Raw genomic sequence first — 27496 nt, 5'->3', positions numbered from 1 at the left:
TTGTCTATAATTTCTTTATATTTATGTTCTTCTTACTTTCTCACTTTTTATTCTTCTTAGGCTTAACTATATTATAATTTATACATGGAAACTTTGTTGGTTGCAATATAATTTCACTAATCTTTTTTAAACATATTGTTGTATTCAAAATATAACTGTTTGTTTCCTAAATAAGTAAATTTAAAAAATGCTTTGTGAGAAGTTTGTAACCTATATATTCGTCTGTCTTAATATAAAAATGCATGATGGTGATGGTGAAACGAAAAAAATCTCCTTTATTTGCGATTATTAAAACGTTAAAAAATGATGGCATAATACAGATTAAAAACATTGAATAACCCCAATTGACATTTGCCATCAAGATGGTTGTCAAAACGTGATCGTGACCTTGCGTCGAGCGCATGCGCAGATTGAACTCTCGAACAAAAGCGCGCGAATCAAGAGTGCGGCCGACAGCTGTCATTATTTCATTAGACACAATGAGCCAAAAGAGATTTGAATCCATAACTGCAACACCAAAGAGACCAATTGAATTATTTACCTTCGCGTAATCGATCTGGAACGCTGGTGCAAAAGTGTTTTTTCACTTTATTTAATTGGAAAATTCATAGTCAGCACTTTGTGTAGAACGCCATTTGCATTCTTGAGAGTTACACAATTGAGTTTCTACAATGTAGATTCTAGATGAAAAGAAAACATTGCGGATGGCAACGGTGTTGCGACTGTTATAAATAGTTATATTACTTCAAATTTAAATGTAATTGAAAATTAAAAAGCAGTCAGTTCACTTATATAACATAGTATATAAGTATATAAAATATTATAAGTACCTACACATGAATATACGTTAGTTATAAATATTTACCGACTAGTTTCTTGAGTACCTACATCCACTCTGATTTCAAACCTCCTTGAATATAACATCATTTTAAGTTGCATACGACTTTATACCAATCATCCATTTATCCAGTTAACATAATATGTTACGTGGGTACTACCTACATATAAAATTTATTGCTTAAAAATGTGTTTAACTTGGAATCCTTTTAATTTATATAAAATTGAGCATCGGCGGCGTAATGACTTGTTACCATACCAAAGCTCGATTCGACATAAATAAGAATGGTTTCATGTTAAACCTACATTTCAATTTTATGTAAAAGTCGATACATTTGGAATTAAATATTAATTACAATTTATTACATTACAATTAATTATGAATTCAAGTAAAGTCAGGAAAAAATATATATCTATGTGTTTATAATAAAATAATTACAAGATAAAAAGAACTTTTTATATACAACGTTCTTAAATTTTCTGATGAATCATATAAACTTGACTTGACTAGCTTAAACGATCAAAAAAGATTGTACTTAATAGAAATAATACTGAAATGTCATTTTGACATGTCATTTTGATTTCCATAGTAACGCACGTATATAATTATTTATAATTTAGTTGCTATGACCCCAGACCAGCAACCAATAATGGTGTCGAAATAACTTTTCATACAAAACAGAATTAACTGAAAATGAATTCAATTCTACTTAAAGATGGTTAAAAGTATTAAAAAATGCATTGGCATCGTGTTCTGATATATTCTAAAAGTTTCAAATTTCTAGCAAGTCGGAAAGTTAGTTAAAAATCGATTGCAAGATTTGTACTGGACAAAGAACCACCGAACAAATAAGAATACGAGCTATGAAAAACGTTGTTATAAAATAGGCATAAAATAGTATGTACATATCTAATAATAAGGTAGGTACACACGAATGCAAAATTTATTTTTAAATTGAATTAAAATAAAAAAAACTTTCATGTCAGATCCGTATTGATTATTTTAAAAACAAATACCTTGCCTTAAAATATAAATTATTATTAGTTCAATATATTAAATTGCATTTTATACTATATACCCTCTAACAAATTAAGGGTACGTAGACAATTCAAAGTTGTATGTTGTCAATTAAATGATTCGCGCGTATACCTAAGTAATTTGTAACGGTGACAGAGTGTTTTCCATAATAACTTACCTATATTTATGTCCGATAAGCTCCTATAATAAAATAACATTTTCATCGTAAAGTCGTAAAACTTATCTATTATGGATTTTCAGTATAATGATTGATATTACGTGTTCAATCGATGCGATTACGAAGTCATATTATATCGCCGGTTCAAATTAATATCATTCTCGTTACGGTAGATACGCTTTATTTATGCCAGGCATGCCAAAATCAATCAGCCGTACAAACTGACGCAGATCGCCTTATACTACAAATAATTGGTATACATTATAAAATTGGTGATATAAGTTCTAGGAATTTCGTTTTCCTATTGTTCAACCGTGGCCACTAAGAATTTGTTGTCATTGAGTTTTTGCTCTTATAATATGTTTCATAATAATATGACATGGACACACAATTCTTGGTATCTACTAATTAATATCGGTCATAAAAGTCAGAACATATTATCTGATATCTGTCCGATTTTTAATATTCGCTCATATTTTTATATTATGTTTTACAAAACATTTTATATACTTAAAGGTTTTATAAACAACCTAGTCATTTGTGCAAGAAAAAAACAATGTACTTATGTTGAATCAGAATACTGGTATTATTTATTAATTCAGTTTTACAAGTCGCAGTTTTGTTGCTTTTTATACAAAAATTTTGATGCACTTATCAGGTATATACTTGATAATTAAGTGGGGAAACAAAAAAATACTGTATAGTAGAAAAGATAGTAGGTAAATGTAGGCAGGTACCTACAATTTCTAGAGATAGCATTTACTTAGTATTATTACATTTTCCAACCGTATACCAGTGGTTTCCAAACTTTATCTTACTACGCCTCCCTTTAAAAAAAAACTAATCTTGGCGCCTCCCTCCTTTATTACATTAAATAATACAGACACCTTTTTAAATTGTCAACAATGTACTAATACAAAAATTTACTTTTCTTAGTTTTTACTAAGTACCTACTTATATTATATTCATTTTTAAATAATTTGTTTTTCGTGCGACGAATGTGCTTGTTTATAGCACAATCAATTTTAATAGTAGTCTATCAAAATTCATCATCGTTCATTGACAAATGGATTCTATCATGGGCTCCACACCCTGGATCAAGCCCCTAGGCCAGGATCTTTCAACCACATATTTAAAATATTTAATAGCCCTGAAACTTTTTTTTACTATTAACAAAATAAGGTGAAAAGTGCATTAGCAAACTAACAAAGAACTCAGGAAATAGATTTTAGTTTGCTTCAATATATCTGGCGTAGAAATCATTTAAAAGTGGCGACATGGCGAACTTATTTTTTTTGTAATTTTGATTTCCAAAGCTCCGATTTTTTATGAATGCCTTCACTTTGGCTTTTTAAATTAGTGAATGCATTAGTGGTCCTTACATTGATTTATTCACTCAGTTTTTTTTTAATTTCAACAACAAAATTATCGTTCCTAAACAAATTTGCCTCAAATTTCAATATTATGATTTGACCCTTTTATTTCATTTTTTCACAAGATAGCCAGCGCGCTTGACAATTATAGAAGTGAGGTATTATAAAATTAGTCTCCATATTTTCAGACAGGTTTGCAAACAACCTTTTAGGACTGTTTTTTTTGTGTAGTTTATATCTATCGGCCGTTTTTTAAACTATGCATTTGCAAACTGCAAACTTGTGGCTACGTTAATTGTGTGAAACTTTTCGCGCCTTCCTTTGCAACACTCCGCGCCCCAGTTTGGAAATCGCTGCCATGTACAATTGTTATTTATCATAACATATTAGTCATAATTAAATTTTTGTTAAATGTAATATAATAGATATTATACCGTTGCAAATTTGTTATAATCATATCGAAATCAAAATCGGAAAATTATATCTTACTCCAACTAGATCTCGTCAATCAGACAGATGTTATGTATTATTTATTTTATCTTGTGCTTTTTTTTCAAATTTCATTGACGGTGATTACTCGAGCTCTTTCATAGTTATTTACTAGAATATGAATCCGTTCGTCAGTGTGACAAACCTTTGTTGAAAAAACCTAACAACCCATTTGAAAAAAATGTAGCCATCGTTCCGTGAACATCAAATTACCAAGTCACAAAATGATTGTAACAAAATAAGCTGAGAAAAAACCGAGTTGCGCTTGCTAACGATCTTCGAGGGCGGCTCAATTATTAACTAGGCAGTTTGTAACAGAATGAACAAATTATTATATATAACTTAAATAAGTAAAACTCCTTTAGTAGCGTCACATCGCTTTACGAAAGAGTATGTGAAACCACAATACATCACGTAATAATTATTATTGTTATAAACTACCAGGGCAACATGATGTCCAAAGAGGTATTCGATTTTGTGATAAACGAAACTCAACAAAATGAAGACAAATTTAAATTTTATAGAGTAGGTATCCGATTTTTTTTACAACGTTTTTATTAGGTCGTATTCTTATTTGTCCGGTGGTTGTTTATCCGGTACAAATCTTGCAATCGATTTTTAACTAACTTCCCGACTAGCTAGACATTTGAAACTTTTAAAATATATCAGAACACGATGCCGATGCATTTTTTTAATACTTTTAGCCATCTTTAAGTATAATTGAATTCATTTTCAGTTAATTCTGTTTTGTATGAAAAATTATTTCGGAAGAAATCCCTTATCCGATCCACTATTATTGGTTGGTAAGGGGGTCCTAGCAACTAAATTATTAATATATACGTGCGTTACTATGGAAATCAATATGAATGTCAAAACTCAAAATGACATTTCAGCAAAGAGATTGGACTCCTCAATCTCTTTGCATTTCAGTATTATTTAAGTACAATTTTTTTTTGATCGTTTAAGCTAGTCAAGTCAAGTGTATATGATTCAGAAAATTTACAAACGTTGTAAGTATATAAAAAGTTTTTTATCTTGTAATTATTTTCTTTCATGTCAATGACATTAATATGGACGAAGTATCTGGAAAAAAACATGACACTCACTTTTTTGTCGGGTCTGCCGAATGGCATAATCTGTTCTAACGCCATTATAATAAAGGTGATATTGCTATAAATTCCCGGTGCTTTTTGCCTGGTCTGCCGAATGGTTCGGTTCGAATGGGTTCGATCAAATGAACATTGACACTAGAAACACCGTTCTAACGCCATTACAATAAAGGTGATATTGCTATAAATTTCCGATGCGTGATATCGCATAATGGAAATAGCCTGACGTCTACCTATACATGTGCGAATATCGCTATACGCGAATTTACTTGCTAGCTAATGTATTGAGTGCGTTGTCCATTAATAATGTCATTGTTTCATGTCAATGAGTTGATTATAACAAAAATGCTGATATGCTTTTTTTATGTAAATCGTAAATTTTGGTGTCGAAAGAAAACGGTTTCCTATTCTTGTAAAAATGCAAAATAACTTTTAAATCTTAGTGCATGATGATTTCTTTATAATTTAATACACGTTTCAAACGGTTATTTTATATTTTTCAATTGTTAACAGTAGACTTAAAAGGGGTTATAATTTATAATATTATGTGTGTTGTAAATTCAATGCTTACGGGCCTTTTTAATTAATTTTGTAATTAACGTGTTATTTGCATTTGAAAATCAATTAGCAAAAACACAATTTTGTGCGCCATTCCAAAGAAGCGTATAACCTGACGTTAGAGGAACGGGGAGACTTTCATGAAAGTGTGTAGTAATGTATTTAAGTGTTAAGAATTAAACTAGTGAGTACAAATGACGTAACATAATTTAAAAATGAATTGGGAGCATTTTATATCACCACAAAATACAACACAATGTTATGAATTATTTTACATAATTTAATAGCGATCAAAACGGTTTCATCCGCTTCAATGGTACATTCTCTACTGAACTATCCATCTACATACCTAGATTAGAATTTACAGTTGGAAAATTTTTAGTAGTAGTTTGATACTAGATACCAATGACATTATTAATGGACAACGCACTCAGTACAATAGCTAGCAAGTAAATTCGCGCATAGCGCCATTCGCACATGTATAGGTAGACGTCACGTGACAAGATTTCGTAATTTCCATTATGCGATATCAGGCATCGGGAATTTATAGCAATATCACCTTTATTGCAATGGCGTTAGAACAGTATTTCTAGTGTCAATGTTTATTTGAGCGAACGATATTGATATTAAAATATGAATTATGCCATTCGGCAGACAAAAAGCATCGGGAATTTATAGCAATATCACCTTTATTATAATGACGTTAGAACAGATTATGCCATTCGGCAGACTGCAGACAGATGCTTCGTCCATATTAATGTCATTGCTAGATACACATATTCGCGTTTTAATTTAAATTTCTCATCGATTTCTTAAGCCGCACTAACATTATAATTTCAGATGTTACGCTTTATTACAATAAAATTCGACCAAACATAATTTGAAACGCTTGATTCTATTTATTTTAAAAACCGTGCTTATCAAATCTGAATGTCCCTAATCAAATCAGTTCGCAGCAAGTTTTTTTGTCGCGTTTCAACTATCATGTTATACCTACCTACATACATACTATTTTATTTATAAGTAGTTGTTGCCAACCAGTGTTGCCAACAACTGTAATAAAATAATCTAGTTGGTTGACTGACATCCCTAGTCAAAGTGCCGCCCTTAGGGAGATTAGAACGCGGTCCTCTTTGATTGTTGTCTCAAATTGTACGCGAAATCTTTGGTTGCATATGCATACCCATTTTATTATCTTAAAACTCTCAAATAGATTTTCCGAATTTTCCACGAAACCTACTCTTAAACAGTATGGGTCTAATGCGCTAAGTTTGGCAGCCCGCTCACGTTTTTTTAAACTAAGATTTCATTACTTTCTAATTAAGCGACCACATCGTCCGCTTCGTGTAAAAACGCCACTGCGTTCAAGATTTGTAATGATCGCATTCGTTCCTTCATTTGCCGCCCCAAACAACGCATGACCCGCCTATCCTCACGGGACGTCATTGTTGGCTGGTAATGCTAGATTGATTTTGAGAAATCAAACTACTAATTTGGCACCATGTATACATGTGCAAGATTCATCAACGTTGGTCCGGTCGTTTGTGTGTTACAACCAATGATATTATTAATGGACAACGCACTCAGTACAGTAGCTAGCAAGTAAATTCGCACATAGCGACATTCGCACATGTATAGGTAGACGTCACGCAATTTCCATTATGCGATATCACGCATCGGGAATTTATAGCAATATCACCTTTATTGTAATGGCGTTAGAACAGATTATGCCATTCGGCAGACCCGACAAAAAAGTGAGTGTCATTTTTTTTTCCAGATGCTTCGTCCATGTTAATGTCATTTTTTAAAATTGTATGGAAACGGCTTTTTCCTTACGGCTGAGTCGAGTTTACTTCCATATCGCGCCTAAACAAGACGTAGTTACAACAAACATGTCTATAAATATGCATTTAATAATTTTATTATGAACACTACTGTCACGAAAACAGCTGATATTGAAGAAGAATTTTTTATTTCACTACTAATACATAACTTATACAATTAAAAATTAATCCAGGTACAAAATTTGGTCATCAAATCGGCTAGGTACCTCCATTTATTTGATTGGAAAGATCTGAGTTACCTACGCCCATCATGTTGATATTCAAGAAAATTGAGACCATTCTGTTTGCGGTGTGGAAAAACACTAGATGTTACGCTATTACGCCAGATACATATTTTGCAAACCACATACTCAAAAATGCTAGATCTGGCCTAAAACTTTAAGTTGGCAACGCTGAATTGAAGAAGTAATACTCCTAAATGAGTATATTCTTTACTGCCATAAAAATACGCATCTTGTGTTTTTTTCTCTACCATTCGAACGCTTCGGTTAATTCAAGTAGTGTACATTTGTGTTGAAACAAATAATGAATCTAGAAAAAATCAATCGTAAGGTCATTGTTGAATAGGATACTTCCTCGAATGTTTGCGGTTTGGTTATGCGGGACAGATTAGATTATCGATAATAACATGGTGTGAAATTATTATTTATAATCTAATATATGTGGTAAAAATAGAATTGACATGCACTGCAAATATTAATGATTTATACTTGGTCAACACTATTATCACTGAATATCGTTATCGATTAGGACTTTATCAGTGGTGTTATCGTTTAAAAATTATCATAAAATGAATTTGCATTTATACAACAAAAAATCATTCCTGTCACTCAACAGAGCCAATATTACGACAAGTGTCTGCATTTTTGTAACCGCTGAACATTGTCAGATTTAGTAAGAGAGAGGATATTTATTGTCTAGCCTATATACGGCCATTTTCTTTGTGAATGACGCGTACTAGAACAAACCTCAGTACGCCTACCACATTTAAGAGCTTACTTCAGTGAAACGGTAAATAATTTTCAGCAATAGGTGGGACGTAATTTTGCATGCGTTGCCATTCGGAGAGCGATAGTCGACTTGTGAGCACGTCAATTTGTTTTGTGATGGCGTCGGAGGAATTAATTCTCAAATCGTGTAAAGATGACTAAAAAATGTTACGTATTTACTCGAAAACCAAAACATGTCAACGAATATATTACTATTATTACTTAAATAACAATAAACATAACATTTAAATGGACGCATATTGAATTTTTATGACAAATTATGTTTTGTTCGTCACGCGTTGTTTGCACAATCTGCGCGTCGCGTAGTCACGATCGTTTTAGAGTTTTAGGCCGTGCCTCAGCTGAAGTATATATAGCCTTAAAACACAACCACTAATTTTATAACTCACATAAAAAACTATATATTTTAGCAACGTGTGCAAGTTGTGTTTATCCTAACACCATATGTCAAACTAATATTTACCGGCTTCACATTCTAAAACTGAAATCCTCCATTCATATGTCTTCTATCTTACTCTAAGTAGGTATATTGCGGAAATTATTTCTCACTCGCACTAATGGTTAGTTTTTTGTTCAGGCTTTATTTCACATAATTTAACGGATTATATTTCATACGGATCTTCAATGGGACATTGTCAACTAATTGTGTCAGCATACCTACGCTTCTTCTTCTACGAAAGAAATGTTTGGAGAAAACTATCGATCGAATTTATTCGAAAAAAAATTAAAAATTTCCTTGTTTTCTTGTCCACAGTACGACAACGTAGCGGCCTGCCTTCACTTCCTGCACACGCAGCGGGTCCAAGGGCTCGAGCAGGTGACCGCCGATGACGTCAGAGAGGGAAAACTCAAAGCTATTTTGGCGCTGTTCTTCGCGCTGAGTCGCCACAAACAGGCAGCGAAGCAGCAACAGAAACAGTCGTCGTTGCTCAACCACCACCAGCAACCGCCCGCAAACCAACAACATCAGCTGTTGCAGTATGGCGTCGGCAAAACAGGCGACGTGAACTGCGTCAACAGGATGACAGGCGGTGCCGCTTGTGAAGATCTTATTTCGGCAGCCAATGTCAACATGGTGCAGAGGTGAGATTTTTTTATATTAAAATTTTTATCTTTAAATTTTAGCGACATCTATGAATGAATAGAAATTACAATAGAATTAGGAAATAGATTAAATTAATATTATTATATGTGTTGTCATTATGTAAAAGCAATGAATATACATATAATTATATAAAAAGTATTTTTTTTTTAAATATATAGTCAAAACATTATTTTTAAATATTTAAAATAAATATTACGTAAGAGACATCTATGTTAAAATATCTAAACTTTTGTTGTCTCACAGTGAAGTTCTCAACCAAACAGATTTTTTAGCTTTTACTAGTTGGCTGTAGAGGACACTAATTTAAGAAACATGTTCAGTTAACAAAGTAATAATATTATTAATTTATAATGTTTACTTCGTTATAAATAACTGAACTTATTGTTAGTATTAAGTATCATTGTAGTATTTTTCCATATATAAAATTTATATAACTAATATGCTAGTCGTAGACTAGTAGACGAGATTGATCACGAACCATTCATCATAGTACTACCGTGGGTCGACAACACACGAAAAATAGCGGGAAAATACGAAGCTAGAATTTGAGACATTTTTTTTTTATAATTTACAATTTCAAATAAATATGTATCTTCAAAGGACCCCCCCCCCAACTTATTATTACATAATTATTATATTTCATGGTCATATTTATTATTAAAATTTAGTTTATTAAGTTTTCTATGTTGTACCTAAAGAGACTAAAAATCATAGTTTTAATATTTATTTTAAAAAACATCGATTTTTATAAAAATATAAATGTATATAACTTGAAATCCTTTTTATATTATATGAAATCTTATTTAGGTAATATGGTCCCAATATTCGAAGAGGCGCCTAGCGGAAAAACACGATGCTCGTAATTTGAGACATTTTTTTGACAATTTACATTTAAAAATTTTCTAAAAACCAACACTATTAAAATGTGAATATTAATTATTATCAAGTACCTACATATTAATAAAATTAGTTTATTATTTTTTAATATATTTAAGTACCTACTAAAACTTGAAACCAATTTTATCGATAGTTTTAACTTTTTTTAAATTTATTTTGAAAAACATTACGTATTGTAAAATGCGCTTTCCTTCAACAAATCGATGTTATTGTTAAATTTCGCTATAGTTATTTTTATCATTACAATGTAGTTTTAAGTTTTCTTGAATCTTGTACAAAGATTTTAAAAATAATTAATGTATTTTATTAATTTTTAAGAACATTATTTTTTTATAAAATTAAAATAAAAGTAAAAAAAGATCAGCAAGTCTTATGACGTATATATCCAGCAGTGGCTAAGGGTGAGGTAGGCTGTGGGAGTAACCATGCTCGTCAGATATATTTGCGGAAAACAAGAAGATAACTGATGAATAGGTACGCTAAAACGAAGAAATTTCAAAAGCTTAATAATTGGTTTGTTATAATTAGTTCATAAAAATAAGCAATTAGTTTTAATTACTTATGAATTTTCCTAAACATTTATAAACGTAACATACGCTCAAAATATATTACCTATGAAAATATCCGTTGTTGTATATGTATTATGTTCCATAATAATTTATAATTTAACCCGTAAAACTAGGCATTTTAAAATACTTCTATATTTAAAACACAGACTTAGGTAGGTACAATATCTGATATCTAAATTGTCTAATGAGTTAACTAATAAATAAATAAAAATCACGAGATAAATTATTTTATATTTTTAACAACAATCAATACATATTTATGTGATTGAATCCCATAGATAATATTTTTTAAATTATCTTCTTATTAAGTATTTTAAATAAATGCGCTCTCGCGACGAAAGCGCTAACGAAACAGCTTGTACATTTGTATGCGGGACGCCAGACATTTTGAAATAATGAGAAAAAAACTTCATACTGAAAAACCCGTCGATTCACGCGAAAATAATCCTATACAATATGTGAAGCGAAACGCGGTGTGTTCTATTTTTTTAAACTTTCGAGAGATGCCATAGATGGTGGTTATTGAAATATGGGAAAAGATCGTAAAACTATGACAATTCTACGATAGATGTCTTTGGGCATATTGAATATATTATTATTTGTGATTATATAAATACTTCAACATGAAAATAAAAAATATTTTTATTAAGAAGGTAGGCTTTAAATAATCGCCTAGTATGGAGTCTTCGCCACTGATATCCAGAGATCTCCTAACGTCAGTCAGCTTATATTATTTTTACTTCCATACGGTAACACTCGAAGTGTAGTAAAATTTTAACGTCCCAACAACAATGTTTACAACGCAAATTACAAACTGTATTCAAAATAAAATATAATGTTTCTTGTTGGCAGTTAGCATATTATACACTTTAGTCGTTGTTAGCTGTCACTTCGCATCTTCGTTTATTTTATTGCTTCACGAACTAACTTTGTCAATGTTTTCATTCTCTTGTCTGTCATATTATAACGGGTTAACTTTAACCCCTACAACCACAATATACCTACATGCGGGTATCATAGTGTTGTTTATGGTAAATCCTGGACGACATCCCGCGGAAAATATATTTTCAAACATTACCTCTTCAAATAGGTATGTATTTTGTTTTTTCATAAGAATCCGAGCTACCAGCCCCCATTTAAAAAATCAGTTCCAATGAAAAAATCAAATAGGGTTCGGTTTCGGAGTCCGGTTTCATCAAATCTATAATCGGAACAGGTTCTAATTCTAAAGAAGAATTCATAAGAATCAAGATATCATTATCAGGCATATGGGTAAGGCAAGGCAGTTTTGATAAACATCGCGATGACTAAAACTATTATAAAATTTAAAAAAATGAGACACAATGGAACTTATTAAAAATCTAAGATCCAGTTCCAAAATATTTAAGGGGTTCCAGCGGGTGGCGAGTATGGTGCCGGTCCCATTTTAAGCTCGAATGAGAATAGTATGTCGACCACCGTGATGCAGAGTATAACACAACACACGAAACTATAAGTCCAAGATGGGTATTAGAGGGAGGGAAATCATACGTTATATTTATTTCAATCCATGGGCATATTTTTTTGTAAATTACAGTTTGAGTCAAATGCAATAATGTGCCGCATATATCAATACCCTAGCTAAAATATCACATAATATGGAGATTCATATGCGAAATGGCGATAGGTATGGCAGTAAATATACGTACCTACTTTATAATTGTAAAGCTTACTTAAATTTACTCATTCCCTCTACTATTAGAATACAGAGGTACAAAAGATATTATTTTTATCACTGCGTAAACATATTATGTTATGTAGTTACGTACCTAGTGTGTAATAAAATATATCAAAATATTATTAGCTAGGGATAAAATAAATCAAGGATAACCATCTTAATAATATATACGGAGGAAAGGGTTAACATCTAGCTTGGTCGATGAAGAAATTTAGCGGTACAAAAAGATAACTCTCATACAATAATAAACCTTCCAGTCTATTCGTCAAGAGATGTCCATAACTAACTAACTATTCGTTATATGCATATACTTAATAGATGGTGTGGTGGTATTTTACTTTTATTACAGTTGCTCGCCATTAAAATAATATTTCTGCATACTTAATTACTTAACGTTTAATTATATTCCTACTTAACTATTTTTTAAGTTATTTTAAGTTATTTTAATCGAATGCGGCGTATTTTGAAATGAAAAAACGCACATGTTCATTAGGTATGCAAATGTGCTATAATATTGTAGAAACCATTTATTACTAATAGCAAGTCGTTTCTAAACGAACTATTACGCTTATTTCTCTCTTAGCCATCCATAAATTATTTTTTTTTGACCATGTCCGATCCTAATAGGATCATATGGGCCTCTACAGAGTAGAGGTTTGTATTTACGTATTACTTTGTTTTTACGAGAAATGGATGTCAGCCACTTGCTCAACCTATTAGGTCCATACCCTGACTCACACACAAATTGAAAAACAATATGTGTACTTGCCAGACCCAGGATTCGAACCTGGGACCCACGGCGTGACAGTCCAACGCTTATGCCGCGCATACATAAATAATAATTATGTACTCAATATTCGGGAACAAAAAGAGAAACGGTGATCTAATAATTATTGCAAAACGCAACTATTTCACTAGAGACAGAAACAAAATTGTGTCATTGTTTTCCTATAGGTACCTAGGTACATACATAGTGTCGAATATGCTTGTTGATTCGGTACGTTATATCAAAACACGTATTTCAACTAATAAATCATGATTTTTTTAGATAAGTAGGTAACTACGTTTTATGCACACGTACAAAACTTCAGTTTTACAATAATTGAAGGCGTCCCCGGAAAAAGGGTCTATATGTCAAAAAGCGATTTTATTGACTAAAACGGGTATAGGTATATCATTATTTTCTTTTCATTTCTCAAGATATTGGAAAGTTTTATTATTTTAACAGCCACACTTTTTGAGATATTGGCAACACTAAAATGCTTACCGTAGAAAAAGGGTCTATACGATTATTTTACTATCCAAAATTTAAAAATAAAATTGTCAATGATAAAGAGTGTTTTCATGAACATAATTATTATCACAGAAATAGGTACTCCAAAAGTCCGCATGATTGAATAAAACGTTTTTTTCCTCTCTTGGAACAATTTTGTTTTTGCATATAGACCCCTTTTCCTAGGACGCCTTCGATTATTAAGGGGGGACATGCTCGTCGAAGGTCAAAATTGAGTTTTTATTGTATTTTCAAACCATGATCCTGGACACTCCTTAAACGTTGTAGATAATCTATTTATATAATTTTGAAGCCTTATTATCCTTTATAGTTATTTTAAACATTTGATGACTGCATAAAGTATTTTTGTTACATAAAATAGTATTCTTTTAAACCTCTCGCTCTAATGTTTTAGAATATAGTCATATTTCGGTACATAACTGTGCAGTGGTGTTAAGATTTTTTACATTTATTAATTTTTAAACGCATTTATAAAACCATTAGTATAATTTATTACGAGATAATTTTTGTAAAATATTCACGATAAAAAATTATATTGATAATCTCTGTGATCCCAAATTTGACAAGAATTAGGCATTTTATTATTCAAAAAATCGGCAAGATTAACACATTTGAAGATGATTCTAAAGATATTTATTATAAGCTATGTCTTTGACCATTCAAGTGTGATAAACATCTTATGAATAATGATTGCTTTATAATAATTATTGACCTAAGAATAAGGTAGTGTTTTTTTGAAATACGCCATTTCTTTTGTCATTCCCCGGTGGTTAAGCTACAACATACGGCCGTAGCCATAAATTTAAAAACTATAATTGAAGTAGGGAGTAAAATGATATTGACGCGCGTGTTTGAACATGTACCGTTTAAAAAAAAATTTAAAAAAATTCGGTTAAGTACATGTTCAAACACGCGCGTTAACATAATTTTACTCCCTACTTTAATTATAGTTTGTCAATTTATGGCTACGGCCGTATGTTGTAGCTTAATTACTAGGGAATGACAAAAGAAATGGCGTATTTCAAAAAAACACTACCTTATTCTTAGGTCAATAATTATTATAAAGCAATCATTATTCATAAGATGTTTATCACACTTGAATGGTCAAAGACATAGCTTATAATAAGTATCTTTAGAATCATCTTCAAATGTGTTAATCTTGCCGATTTTTTGAATAATAAAATGCCTAATTCTTGTCAAATTTGGGATCACAGAGATTATCAATATAATTTTTTATCGTGAATATTTTACAAAAATTATCTCGTAATAAATTATACTAATGGTTTTATAAATGCGTTTAAAAATTAATAAATTTAAAAAATCTTAACACCACTGCACAGTTATGTACCGAAATATGACTATATTCTAAAACATTAGAGCGAGAGGTTTAAAAGAATACTATTTTATGTAACAAAAATACTTCCTGCAGTCATCAAATGTTTAAAATAACTATAAAGGATAATAAGGCTTCAAAATTATATAAATAGATTATCTACAACGTTTAAGGAGTGTCCAGGATCATGGTTTGAAAATACAATAAAAACTCAATTTTGACCTTCGACGAGCATGTCCCCCCTTAACTTAACTTTTAACAACATATCCAAATATAAGGTGAAGATTCAGAAAATTTGTCGAGCGCTCCGGTTCGTAAACTTTTCCATTTCGAACGCTGAATAAATTAATACCTATACTTCCTAGTTCCTACGTGTTTTAGATATCTATCGATTGCGTAATTGTGTGTAAACAGAATGTAACAAGGGATACAAAATATTATCAAATTAGCTCGCATCTATTGTTTATAATGTGGCAAGTGGGAAATCGGAAATGCCGGCGACCAAAAATATAATTTAATAACATGCGTCTCCCTTCATAAATAATTGCAAAGCGAGCAAAATTTGTAATTGTTTTTGTTTTTTGTTATTTACGGACCCGCTTGCTAATTTGTCAAGCGATAGTCATCAGGAGAAACAAAAAAAAACGCCTTTTCCACGCAATTAAAAATAATACGCACGATCTTTGGACGGTGGGCCAACGACTCACCGCTGATGAAGAGGGATAATTTTCATAATTAAAAAAATGAGTTTTTGATCGTATATTACAGAATACGGTAACAATTATTTTTTTATTCAAACCAGAGACTTGAATCTACAACAGCCTTGTGCGCCTTCCATTCGCACCGACTCATTTAAAAAACCGGAGAAGATTTAGGAGTCACCTGTAAAATAACTATAAAACGACTCCTAATTGTTAAGTGAGACCAGGTTCGATAAATCTTTGTACCCGCAGTGACAGAAGTGGGCTGAATGACCTGCTTCTGAGTCTGCGGGTTCGAATCCTGCGATGTGCTCGTAATCTGAAACGTGGGTTGAACTATTGTCTAAGGTTGAATGAATTGAAAGTCCGGTAAGATATCGTTTACTCCAAAGATCCCATTCGCTACGCGTTTCGGTAAGAATGCTAAGTTAAACCATTTCTATGATTATTATTTTCTGGAATCGAAATCGGTTTTGATAATAATTTTAAACAAGGAAGGTATGTATTTTATTACAACGTTTTTCTTAGGTCATATTCTTATTTGTCCGATGGTTGTTTGTCCGGTACAAATCTTGCAATCGATTTTTAACTAACTTCCCGACTAGCTAGCTAGACATTTGAAACGTTTAGAATATATCAGAACACGATGCCAATGCATTTTTCAATACTTGTATCCATCTTTAAGTAGAATTGAACTCATTTTTAGCTAATTCTGTTTTATATGAAAAGTTATTTCGATACCATTATTGTTTGCTAGGGGGTCCTAGCAACTAAATTATTAATAATATATACGTCCGTTACCGTGGAAATCAATATTATTCAGTATTTCTATCAAGTACAATTTTTTTGATCGTTTAAGTTAGTCAAGTGAAGGCCTCCGACTTCCTGACTAGCTCAGGCACTTGGAAGTGGAGGTTCATTAATGTGGAGGAACAGGTAGGAACCTCATGGACGTGGAGTAACCAAGAAGTCACGGAGCACAAAGTCAATTAAACACCAGATGAAATCTTCAGAACTCGTATTTTATTGTTATTAGAATATGTTTGGCCTTATGGCATTCCTTCATCAAGGATTATACTCCAAAGGTATCATTCACATTGGTATCGAAAGTCCCAAAGTTTATAATAATTAAAAGAAACTCGATTTATTGTTATTATCCATACACCACAATTAGTAAGGAAAAAAAAAAGTCAAATCAATTAATATTCGAAGTTCACAGTTCGAAGTCTCAATAAACAAGAGTCAACTAATATCCGAAGTCACAAAAATAACCACATTTATTACTGATTAATTAAAAATTAATTCGAATATTATTATTTAATTATTTTAAAATTAACTTGATTATTATTAACTAATTATTTAACATTAACTTAATTATTTCTAATTAGTTATGCAGACGAGATCGAGAGGGTCCCGGGGATACAAGCCGTCGCAGAAGCGACTCCCGGAACCCACAAGTGACAAAACAGACTGACTTTGGATTTAATAATCTTGCCTTTTTATCCGTTAGGGGTGGTTGTATTTCTTACAAATCCACACTGATCACCGATACCGCCATATGCTACACATTTATATAAGGTTGACGGATGTCAGACTATCAACCAAACATATAGCGATATCGATGTACATAATATGATTAATATTAATATCACTTAAATTGTATTAATTCCTTAATTATCTTAATTATTTTAACTACTATATACTACTAACGCCCATCCATATGTCCCCCTTTATTATCTCGTTAACCGTTGCATTACATATTAATTTACAATTTACAATACATATTATAATTACAAATGAAATTTTATATTACATCTAATCTAACTTAATTAACCCCTTTATCCAATATATATTTAATTCAAATTTAATCCTATAACCTTATTACCTTATTACCTGGTCTGCGACCGACTTATTCATCCACAGTTCACCCTGAGAAGTCGTGGGACCTGCCAGAGCAAACTGCGGGACTTATACATATGTAATATTTCGTATGTTTTTGTTCGGCCTTGTCGAGGGCCATCATCATTCCACCGGTGGCACATTGACTACCAGGGTCAGACCGAGCGGCTGGGGGCACTACTCCTTATGGGAGCGCCCCCCACAGGGGCGGAAAAATCAGTGTGTGACACAAGTCAAGTTTGTATGATTCAACAGAAAATTTAAAAACGTTGAATATAAAAAGTTCTTCTTATCTTGTAATTATTTAGCTATTTTATTACAATATCGGCTATTTCGATTTCACTAAATTTTTCAATTTTCGAAATAAAGTAATATACCTAATTATATTCTTTGGTATGTAACTTTACTCTTAAATGCATGATGACAATACTTTAATGTGTATATTACTTTTTTTTATATACTGTATAGAACTCCAAGGTTTTAGATAAAATTTCATTCACACAATAAAATATATTATACAATAAAATAGTTTGTTTCTGTAACTTTAATATATCACCGTGTAGGTAGGCTATCCTAGTCACCCCTTCTCAATTTTTTTATGTTTATTTACCTAAAAGTTCACTGTAACACATTATATTTTGAGAATGGCCTCTGTAACGAGCATGCAGGAAATAACTGTAAAACTCCAACAATGCATTGCCTAATTATATTTTTTAATTCACTCAAGTTATTAATAATCTTGAACATAATACTCTCTTTTATGCAAGAATTAATAATTAGAGATCACAGATTAGAACTTAAATTCGTATTATGTTAGACGTGTGTGTAATTTACGGGGTATTTTTTTTTATATCGCTTTGTTTCTGCGAATTTCCACGGCAAGTTTGCATACTTACTGAATTTCTGAGCAGTGTGCGGTCCAACGAATTCGTAACAAAAATAAACAGAATCTGACTTCCAAATAATTGACATAAACGACCCTTCATTAATTTCGCCGTTAAAATATTTTAACTTGAAGCGTTTATCTCTAAATCTTATACCTAGGTACTATGTCGTCTTTTCTGTAAACATAATTTGTAAAACACTAGAATACCTACCACACGATTAATATTTATTATTTACAATTATTCGTATGTTTGCGTAATCGTCATTCGGACACAACAATAATATTATTATAACTGAATGTTTAACTGGTTTTTAGTATCGTTTGAGATATTTTAAAATTGTTGAATTATCTTTTTCTTGGTCCTTTTGATTGAGTACCGTAACAAAACAGATTAAATAATTACAAGATAAAAAGAACTTTTTATATACTTGCAACGTTTTTAAATTTTCTGTTGATTCATATAAACTTGACTTGACTTGACTAGGTTAAACGATCAAAAAAATTTGTACTTGATAGAAATACTGAATAATGAAATGTCATTTCTTATTGATTTACATAGTAACGCACGTATATATTAATAATTCAGTTGCTAGGTCCACCTAGCAACCAATAATGGTATCAAAATAACTATTCATACAAAACAGAATTAACTGAAAATGAATGCATTGGCATCGTGTTCTGATATATTCTAAAAGTTTCAAATGTCTAGCTAGTCGGGAAGTTAGTTAAAAATCGATTGCAAGATTTGTACCGGACAAGCAACCACCGGAAAAATAAGAATACGAGCTAAGAAAAATGTTGTAATAAAAAATATTATGTTTGTACCTATTCCTTTTATGGAATATAGCAATCTTTTGACCCGTGTCCGGTAAAAATTGTATGAATACACTTAGGTGCACGTATACGTCATTATTATCGAAAACATGTGTACCTATCCATTACGTCATATAGGTAGTTAAATTTAATTGCTTTCGAATCATAATTTCATCGAGCACTAGTATACCGTAACCGATACGCGAGAATACGCTACTAAGCGAAGTAATAAGCGAACTAATCAAATATTCTAGTCTAATGTCATCATGGGTTACTACATCTAGAGTTGGTCAAATTTTTACTCAGTAGAAATAAGCCAACTCAAAGAAAATGTTTGCGCTGATCTTTGAGCGCAATTTTCGCGGAGAGTCAAAACTTGATCCCACCCTTTACTTGGGGCCTCAGAAGGCCAAACAAAACCAGGTATGCGCAAGGCTTTACATTAATATCATTTTCCCCTCCCATTCTGCTTAATTTCGTATTCCCAAGATGGAGCTAGATCCGACCCACCCTCCCTTATTTCAGAAAGAAAGCTTTTAAATCCCCCGTTTGTTCAAGGGAGGGCAGCAGTTGTTTGAAGCAACCTTGCAAAATTTTATTCACAAACACAACAAAAACTTTACAAGACAGATGTAATAAATTTTGATTACATTAATATTATCAAGGTACAGTTTTTGTTTGTGTAGGTATAATAATAATGACGAGTATGTACCTACCAAATAAAGAACTCAATGAAGAATGGCTTCGTTCTTTGTATGTAAATTATTCCTCGAGAGATAAGTTCTGTTATTTTATTTGGCATATAAATCCTTCGTACTTTTTTTGTATAAATATTAAAAATATCGTTTAGTTTAGTGTACATAGTTGTGCCCCGAATGATCAGACGTAGATAACTGTAGTATTTTATCAATTTATAATAAGGGCTAATAGACATGTTACTATACAGTGTTGCAGTTTTACTAAATTTAGTAAACTCTTTCGTTTGGTCAAGCCAACATAATGATACTATTTTACCACGTTTTTATTAGCTCGTATTCTTGTCTCTTGCTCGTTTGTCCAGTACTATTTTTTTCTTGTGTGTCCAGTACATTTTTTCTTGTTTGTCCAATATTTGTATTGGACGATTGAAATTTTTTAACTAACTTCCCGACTACCTAGACATTTAGCCATCTTTAAGCAGAATTGAATTCATTTTCAGTTATTAATTCTGTTTTGTATGGAAAGTTATTTCGGAAAAAAATCGTAAAAAGTAAAACACTATTATTGGTTGCTAAGGGGGTCCTAGAAACTAAATTATTAATATGTACGTGCGTTACTATGGGAATCAATATGAAATGTCAAAATGACATTTCAGTATTCTATATGTATTCAGTATTTCTATCAAGTACAAAAAAAAATTATTAACCCTTTTACTTTAATACATAGAACTGTCAAGTTTATATGATTCAGCAGAAAATTTAAAAACGTGGTATATAAAAAGTTCTTTTTATCTTGTAATTATTTGATGGTTTGTTTAATAAAATTTAGCATTACAGCTTATTTTCTCGGTTTATATTATGGTAAAATTAAACATTCAAAATCTTCTCATGAAAAACTTCAGTGCTGCCCTTATCAACGATATCAAAGACAAAATGTAAATACTGGATAGGACTATCCATTTATCAAAAGGCAAATATTACAAAATCACAGCTCAATTTTATTTATTAAGTATAAATTAAATATAATTATTGTTATAATAATATTTTTTTTTAAATATCTATGGTTAGTATGCGAATATTTTTCCTTTCGTGGATATTATACATCTTGCTTCAGAAGTCGATTACTGCCATAGACAAAGGGGGAGAAAAAATCACTAGTTATAAATACTAACAGTTTTCCACGAAAGCTCTTTTATACAACTAGTTTGCAAAAACACTCATTAATCAATGCATATAATATGTCACAATACTCATAATCTATGCATATCTATGTATCTCCCTCGGTTGCATTGAAGTAAATCGACTAATATGGTTAGCGAGTTAATATGGTAGGTATGCATATATAGGTAGGTACAACGTCACTAATTTAAACATAGGCAGTTTGGCTAATTGTTTCGGGTTGGCATGCCGCAATTTCGTCTCCCTGGTGTCATAAAACTAAATGACGAAGTCCTGGGGCTCGGGACTTATGGCTTATGGATTGTACTTAGGGCTTGCGCAGTGTCGGATTAAGTCTTTTAGTCGATGGTTTCCCAATTAAAAAAAAATGCGGGGAGATTTATTGAATCTCAAAAGTTAAGATATTCAAATTCTAATGGATTCAAGCTCTGTACAATTCAAATTCCATCAAGTACCTTCGGTCGAAAGTATTAATGTTCAGATATTCGTTAGGTACGTGAAAATATTGCAGGAATAGTTATATTATACAATTATTTGATTCATATAACAACATTGGCAATGTTATTACAATAAATTAATATAATATATTGTGTTGAAGGCATATTGATAATACTTACATTAACTTGGAATAACCTCATAAACAAACTGAAATATTACAGTTGCGTGAGGTGAATTTATGTGGATGTTGCTTTATAATTTCTTATATTAGAGTTTACTTCGCTCAACCATGAGTACATATTACGTCAAAAACAATTTGCAGTTATAATAGTAATGTTTTCTAGCTTTGAAATATGCATTATAGAAAACAATGCCAATACTAATACAGATATGAATCGCCTATGGTGCCACTGTAGAGTGATCTCTCTTTTTTTATGATTTTTGTATGTACCTACTCTAACGCTGTTTATTATTAATATTGTACTGATACCAACCAGATCTATACTTTTTCATGCCATGTTGTGAGCACCTTGAATTTAAAATTTGTTATTTTCACTATATGTAACATAAATTATTTTGAGTTTGAACTTTGAGACTAAAGAGAGAAAAATGGACCGAATGGGATTCAAACACAAAATTATTATCGAACAATGCTTTATCCATTAAAATACCAAGCTAAGTATATCTTTCTTGTGGATGAATTCTAATAATAAACTGATTATTTTAAAATTTCTGTCGATATTACTGTTACTGAGGATGAAATGATGCATTTTCAATAAACAGAATGTGACATTGTTAAAATTTGTATATATTCACAATTAATTATATAATATGAAGACATATTAATATATTTTTAATGACATGGTGGGCCAACGAACGGTCTTTAACAAATACTTATGGTATTTATAATCGCTTAAGATGTAAAAATATGCAGATATTGCAAACATCCTATTAGTAGCAACACAACAATATTGCTGCTGTAACTGATTATTTATTATATTGACATTTTTTAATACTATCCTTTCAACAGTTGTCTGTTATCACATTTTTGAGATATATTGGCCTAACTTTCCATTAATTTCATTTATATTGAAATAATGCTGTCACAGTATCTGATTTGAGTACCTACCTGATATGATACCTACAACAAATTAGGAATGTTAACGTATCATTATAAATTCAGTTGTTATTTATATTTAATAAGCACGTTAAATATAATGAAAACTCATTCGACTCTGCACAAAAACTTGAAGGGCTAAATAATGTGTCGAGATAAGCACATTCAGCCAGAGAAAAGGGTTGATTCGTAGATTTGCCTAATTGAGGAAATGAAGTGATCCCGTTTTCAGCTACATTTTCAACTCGCTTTGGAAACATTTTGATTCTGTTTATTGTAAACATAAGTCAGCTTATTTTCTACGAATTCATTTCACAAAGAGAAAATTATTATGAAAATTCGGAACTTCTTGCTTTTTAGAATCCTTCTTAATGGGGTACCTAATGGATAAGTTTAGAGAAATTAGGCAGAGATATATTTTAACAAAAAGCTGAAAATTTTAATGAATAAAATAATTCGTTGTACCTATTTCATTACAAATTTAATATACTTAACTTGTCATAAGTTTGCTTCGAAATTTTATAAATATTATTATATTTATCTGAATATTTTGTAAGTATACTTCCATAATTCTTGATTTTGCGACAGGAGTGTCAACATTAGAAAACGATTATTATGAAAATTCACTACATTTGAATATAAATAAGTTTCATAGATACATTTTCATGATAAAATAATAATTAAAGGATCCAGAAAATTATTGTAACACACTACTTACTGGTGTATTTCGCGCATTTATTACTCGCACCTATCTCAGAACCTTCATATCATACGAACAAAAATGGTAAATAAAATTTCCGTAAAAACGTGTCCGGCCCATTACTATTTCAACACCTGCATTACCCTATCACATCGCGTACCTACTTCCGTATCGATTAGTTTATTTTGTGGTCTTTCTGTGTTATTCCCAACATGCATCTTTCACGTTGGCTACTAGTAGTTTTTTCTTACAACCATATCTATGTTTCACATGCATACCTGAGCAGTGATAACGCACATACTACATGGTTTGATAATTTTTATAATAATATTGATCGAATTAGGAAATATACCCAGAGCGTTGGAGCAGAGGCTTTTTTGAGTTGCTCCGCTCCGGGACCTAATACTTGCTCCAGCTCCGCTCCTGGTTAAAAGTTTTAATAAGTGTTATATGTATACAAATGCTAAAATTATAAAAATAAGTAGTTTTGAAATAAGGTTTATTATTTGTACTTTTCATTATTAATTATATTGAACAAAATTACCGGCAGCAAATCGTCTTTCATTATCTGCCTCTTCTGTCAAAAAAGTGAGGTTATTTATCAATTGGCAGTGTTGCTTTTTTCAAATAATTCCAGTGTTGCAAAGTGTTAAATGTAACATTTTCATTGGATTATAGGACGAAAGTTTAATAATAAAAAAAACATCCGGAGCAGTGGAGCACTACAAATTTTCGGTGCTCGGGCTCCGCTCCTGCTCCGGGTAAAATACCATTGCTCCGTGCTCCTGCTCCGAGCTCCGCTCCAACGCTCTGGTGATACGTTATACATACTTCGTCATGCGTACTTCCCGGGTCTTTTCAGATGTTACGGTATTAAAACTTTTATTTAATTCTTTAGTTCGAAGCAGACTTGAGAGTGGGTCTATTGTTTGGGCACCGCACCAGTTGAAGTGTGGCCTTATGGTGGAGAGGGTACAGAAGAAATTCTTGAGACTCCTTTACTTGAGGTTGTATGGATACTATCCGTGGCTTTATCCAACTGACTTTCTCTTAGGCATGCTTACATACTGCAGTCTGCAATTTAGAAGAAATCTTTATTTAGCTACGTATTTTTTTCGACTTATACAAGGTATAAATGAGAACTCTGCCATTCTGGGCAGTGTTGACCTGTGTGTCCCTGATAACTATCTTAGAAATAGAGACCACCAGTTGTTTATTCTCCCAAGGTGCAGAACCAACCTGCCACTGGTAATGCCAATTGGGAGAGTGATAACTATGTTCAACGAAATTGCTTCGGGTGTTGATATATTCCACCTACGTGAGAATGAGTTTAGGTGGATGTTGTTTTATAAAATCTTAAAATAGGGTCTGCTTAACTCATCCGGTGTACTTCCTTTTACCTATCTAATTCATCTACTGATATATCTCTTTTTTTATGTAATACTGTTATATTTATATATCTTTGTTTCTAAATGTCATGTTGTGAACGTCTTAAACTTATAATTTGTAATGTCCACAATATGTTAAAAAAAAAATGAATTGAAATGAAATATAATTAGTGATGAAAAAATTAGTTGTTATTTTCAGTATATAGCTAAAATATATTCACAAATTTAGTCCATATTCAGAACATAGTGACGTGTTGAATTTTGTCCAGCAACTTCTAATAGAAAACGGCACAAGAAGTAGAATGTCAGAGTTTATATTTACTTTCATTAGGTAAATGTAGATTAATTTAATTAGATCTTTCCAGGAACAGGTCACAACGAGTAACGTGGAAATTGTTTCTCTCCGATAGCTTTTAAATAATTGTCCTATCAATAAATAATTACACATCTCAGTTAATGTATGTACATTTTTTATGAGGCACTTTGTGAATGCCGCTTTTGAATTGTTTCTTTCTCCCATCTTGAAATAATTACGTTCAAGTGTCATATACAAATGGAGAGTTCTTCGACCTGTCACGCAGCCAATAAAAACAACATTAAAAATTTGTCCATAGCAGCGATCTAGCGCCTTGAAGGGCTTTTACTACAGTCTGAACGAAAATTATTGAATCATTTTTTTTAAATCCCACAGCCATGTTTAACCACTGTGCATATACTTTATATAAATGTGCGGTTATTGCCCGAGATAACCCTTGAAACTTGAATTTATGCTGAATGGAAGGACTATTATTATTTTAGATGAAAAATTACAAAAAAATATTTATATGTAAGCAGTGCAATTATTATTACGATCTATATTACATGGCTGCACAGAGATAAAAGCATCTTGCACGAGTGTTAGAAGCTTAAAACAACTGTTATATTAACTATTTCTTTTATTCAACGAATAATTCACAAGATTTAAGAATGTACCGTTCTAATTATTGAACATACATAATTTTGAAAAACACTTCTGAGAAAATATATATTAACCAATAAAAAAAATCTTTTTGAAAAAAAGTTTGAAGAAATATTGGAGAGATCCGTGACGTCGGTTAATAATTAAAGTAGTAGGTACTTACTTTGGTTTAATAAACAAAAACCGATTGCCAATAGTAGCTTGATTTGGAAGAGGGCTGATGAGCAGGTATTATAAGGACCAATAGTTAAATTTTGTCGTAATTAGTATGTCACCTAGTAGCATAGTGGAAAATGCTCACGGGGCGTAAACCCAATAGATGCAGGTTCGATTCCTGCCGGGTGTCGGCTTTTTTCAAAAAGATTTTTTCTATTGGTTATAATATATTTTCTCAGAAGTGTTTTCCAAAATTATGTATGTTCAAGTTATATATGTGTAATACAATAAAGCTTCATTATTTATGTCATTATTACAAACCCTGCCGAAATCGGGTGATATTAATATCTTCGATTCCATTTTGGCGGCAATCAAAGTATCACATTTATTTTGAGACCTTGAAAAATCTCTTCGAATATGACCATTGTGGTTGATGGTGAATCGAATATCGTATACCTGTCACCATAAGAATATATGAATGAATATTATGATATTTAGATAAATAGAAAAAAAGCGAAAAAAAGTATAGCATTGGTACGTACATTGTAATGAAAAATTCAAATATACATACTTACATTTATCTGCTAACGTAATATAATATAGAAACATATTTTTCCGTCGCTAACAATTTAACCACACTAAAAAAACATTGTTGTACTTAATATAAAAAAATTCATATGGCTCTCTCTCGTTCTAGAATCTAGATTGACATCTGGTTATGTTATAAGTTATAACGCATTTTACATAATAATATGTACCTACATAATTAACTATCAACGAAAAAAATAGGTGCTGAATGCTTGCCGTCAGACTGTTCATTAATAATAAGTTTTTCATAATATACTTCTTCCACGTTTTTTTGTCATTTCCGGTCATGGTAAAACATAAATATAACAATGGAGAAGCAAAAATGACTTATGTAACCTTTTAATAATTATTACAATAGGTAATCGTCTGTTTTACATTATAATCATATCTAAGTTCCTCTAGCTAGAGTCTAGACTTAGCTAATGCCATAAATAGTACATTATTAAGAAATATGGTTTAGTAACGTTACAAAAGATTGATGTTGGATTTTTATAATTTTCGTCATACATCCAACGTGTGGTGAAATAGATGCTTAAGTTATGATATTTAATTGGAAACCTGCAATCACTAACTACCGAAAGTAGATTTCACATTGCGGTTTCTGCATTACTTAAATCCACAGATAAAATAAAAAGATCTTTTTG

At 31.4% G+C, this 27496-nt stretch overlaps 1 protein-coding gene across 4 annotated transcripts in view; it reads left to right on the top strand.

The window, feature by feature from the left end:
• The window catches only part of sick (sickie), a 573525-nt gene that overhangs the window by 345092 nt on the left and 200937 nt on the right, over positions 1 to 27496 (top strand). For all 4 annotated transcript variants that reach the window (XM_085946480.1, XM_085946481.1, XM_085946483.1 and 1 more), the window contains one exon: positions 9171 to 9499. In XM_085946480.1, the coding sequence (XP_085802606.1) occupies positions 9171 to 9499 (329 nt within the window). The remainder of the gene's footprint in view (positions 1 to 9170; positions 9500 to 27496) is intronic.

This window comes from Rhyacophila brunnea, unplaced genomic scaffold, assembly GCF_057557595.1.
Source record: "Rhyacophila brunnea isolate RB1 unplaced genomic scaffold, BYU_Rbru_1.0 scaffold_2, whole genome shotgun sequence".
NCBI classification, from domain to species: domain Eukaryota; kingdom Metazoa; phylum Arthropoda; class Insecta; order Trichoptera; family Rhyacophilidae; genus Rhyacophila; species Rhyacophila brunnea.
This window is presented reverse-complemented; position numbering and strand designations above follow the sequence as displayed.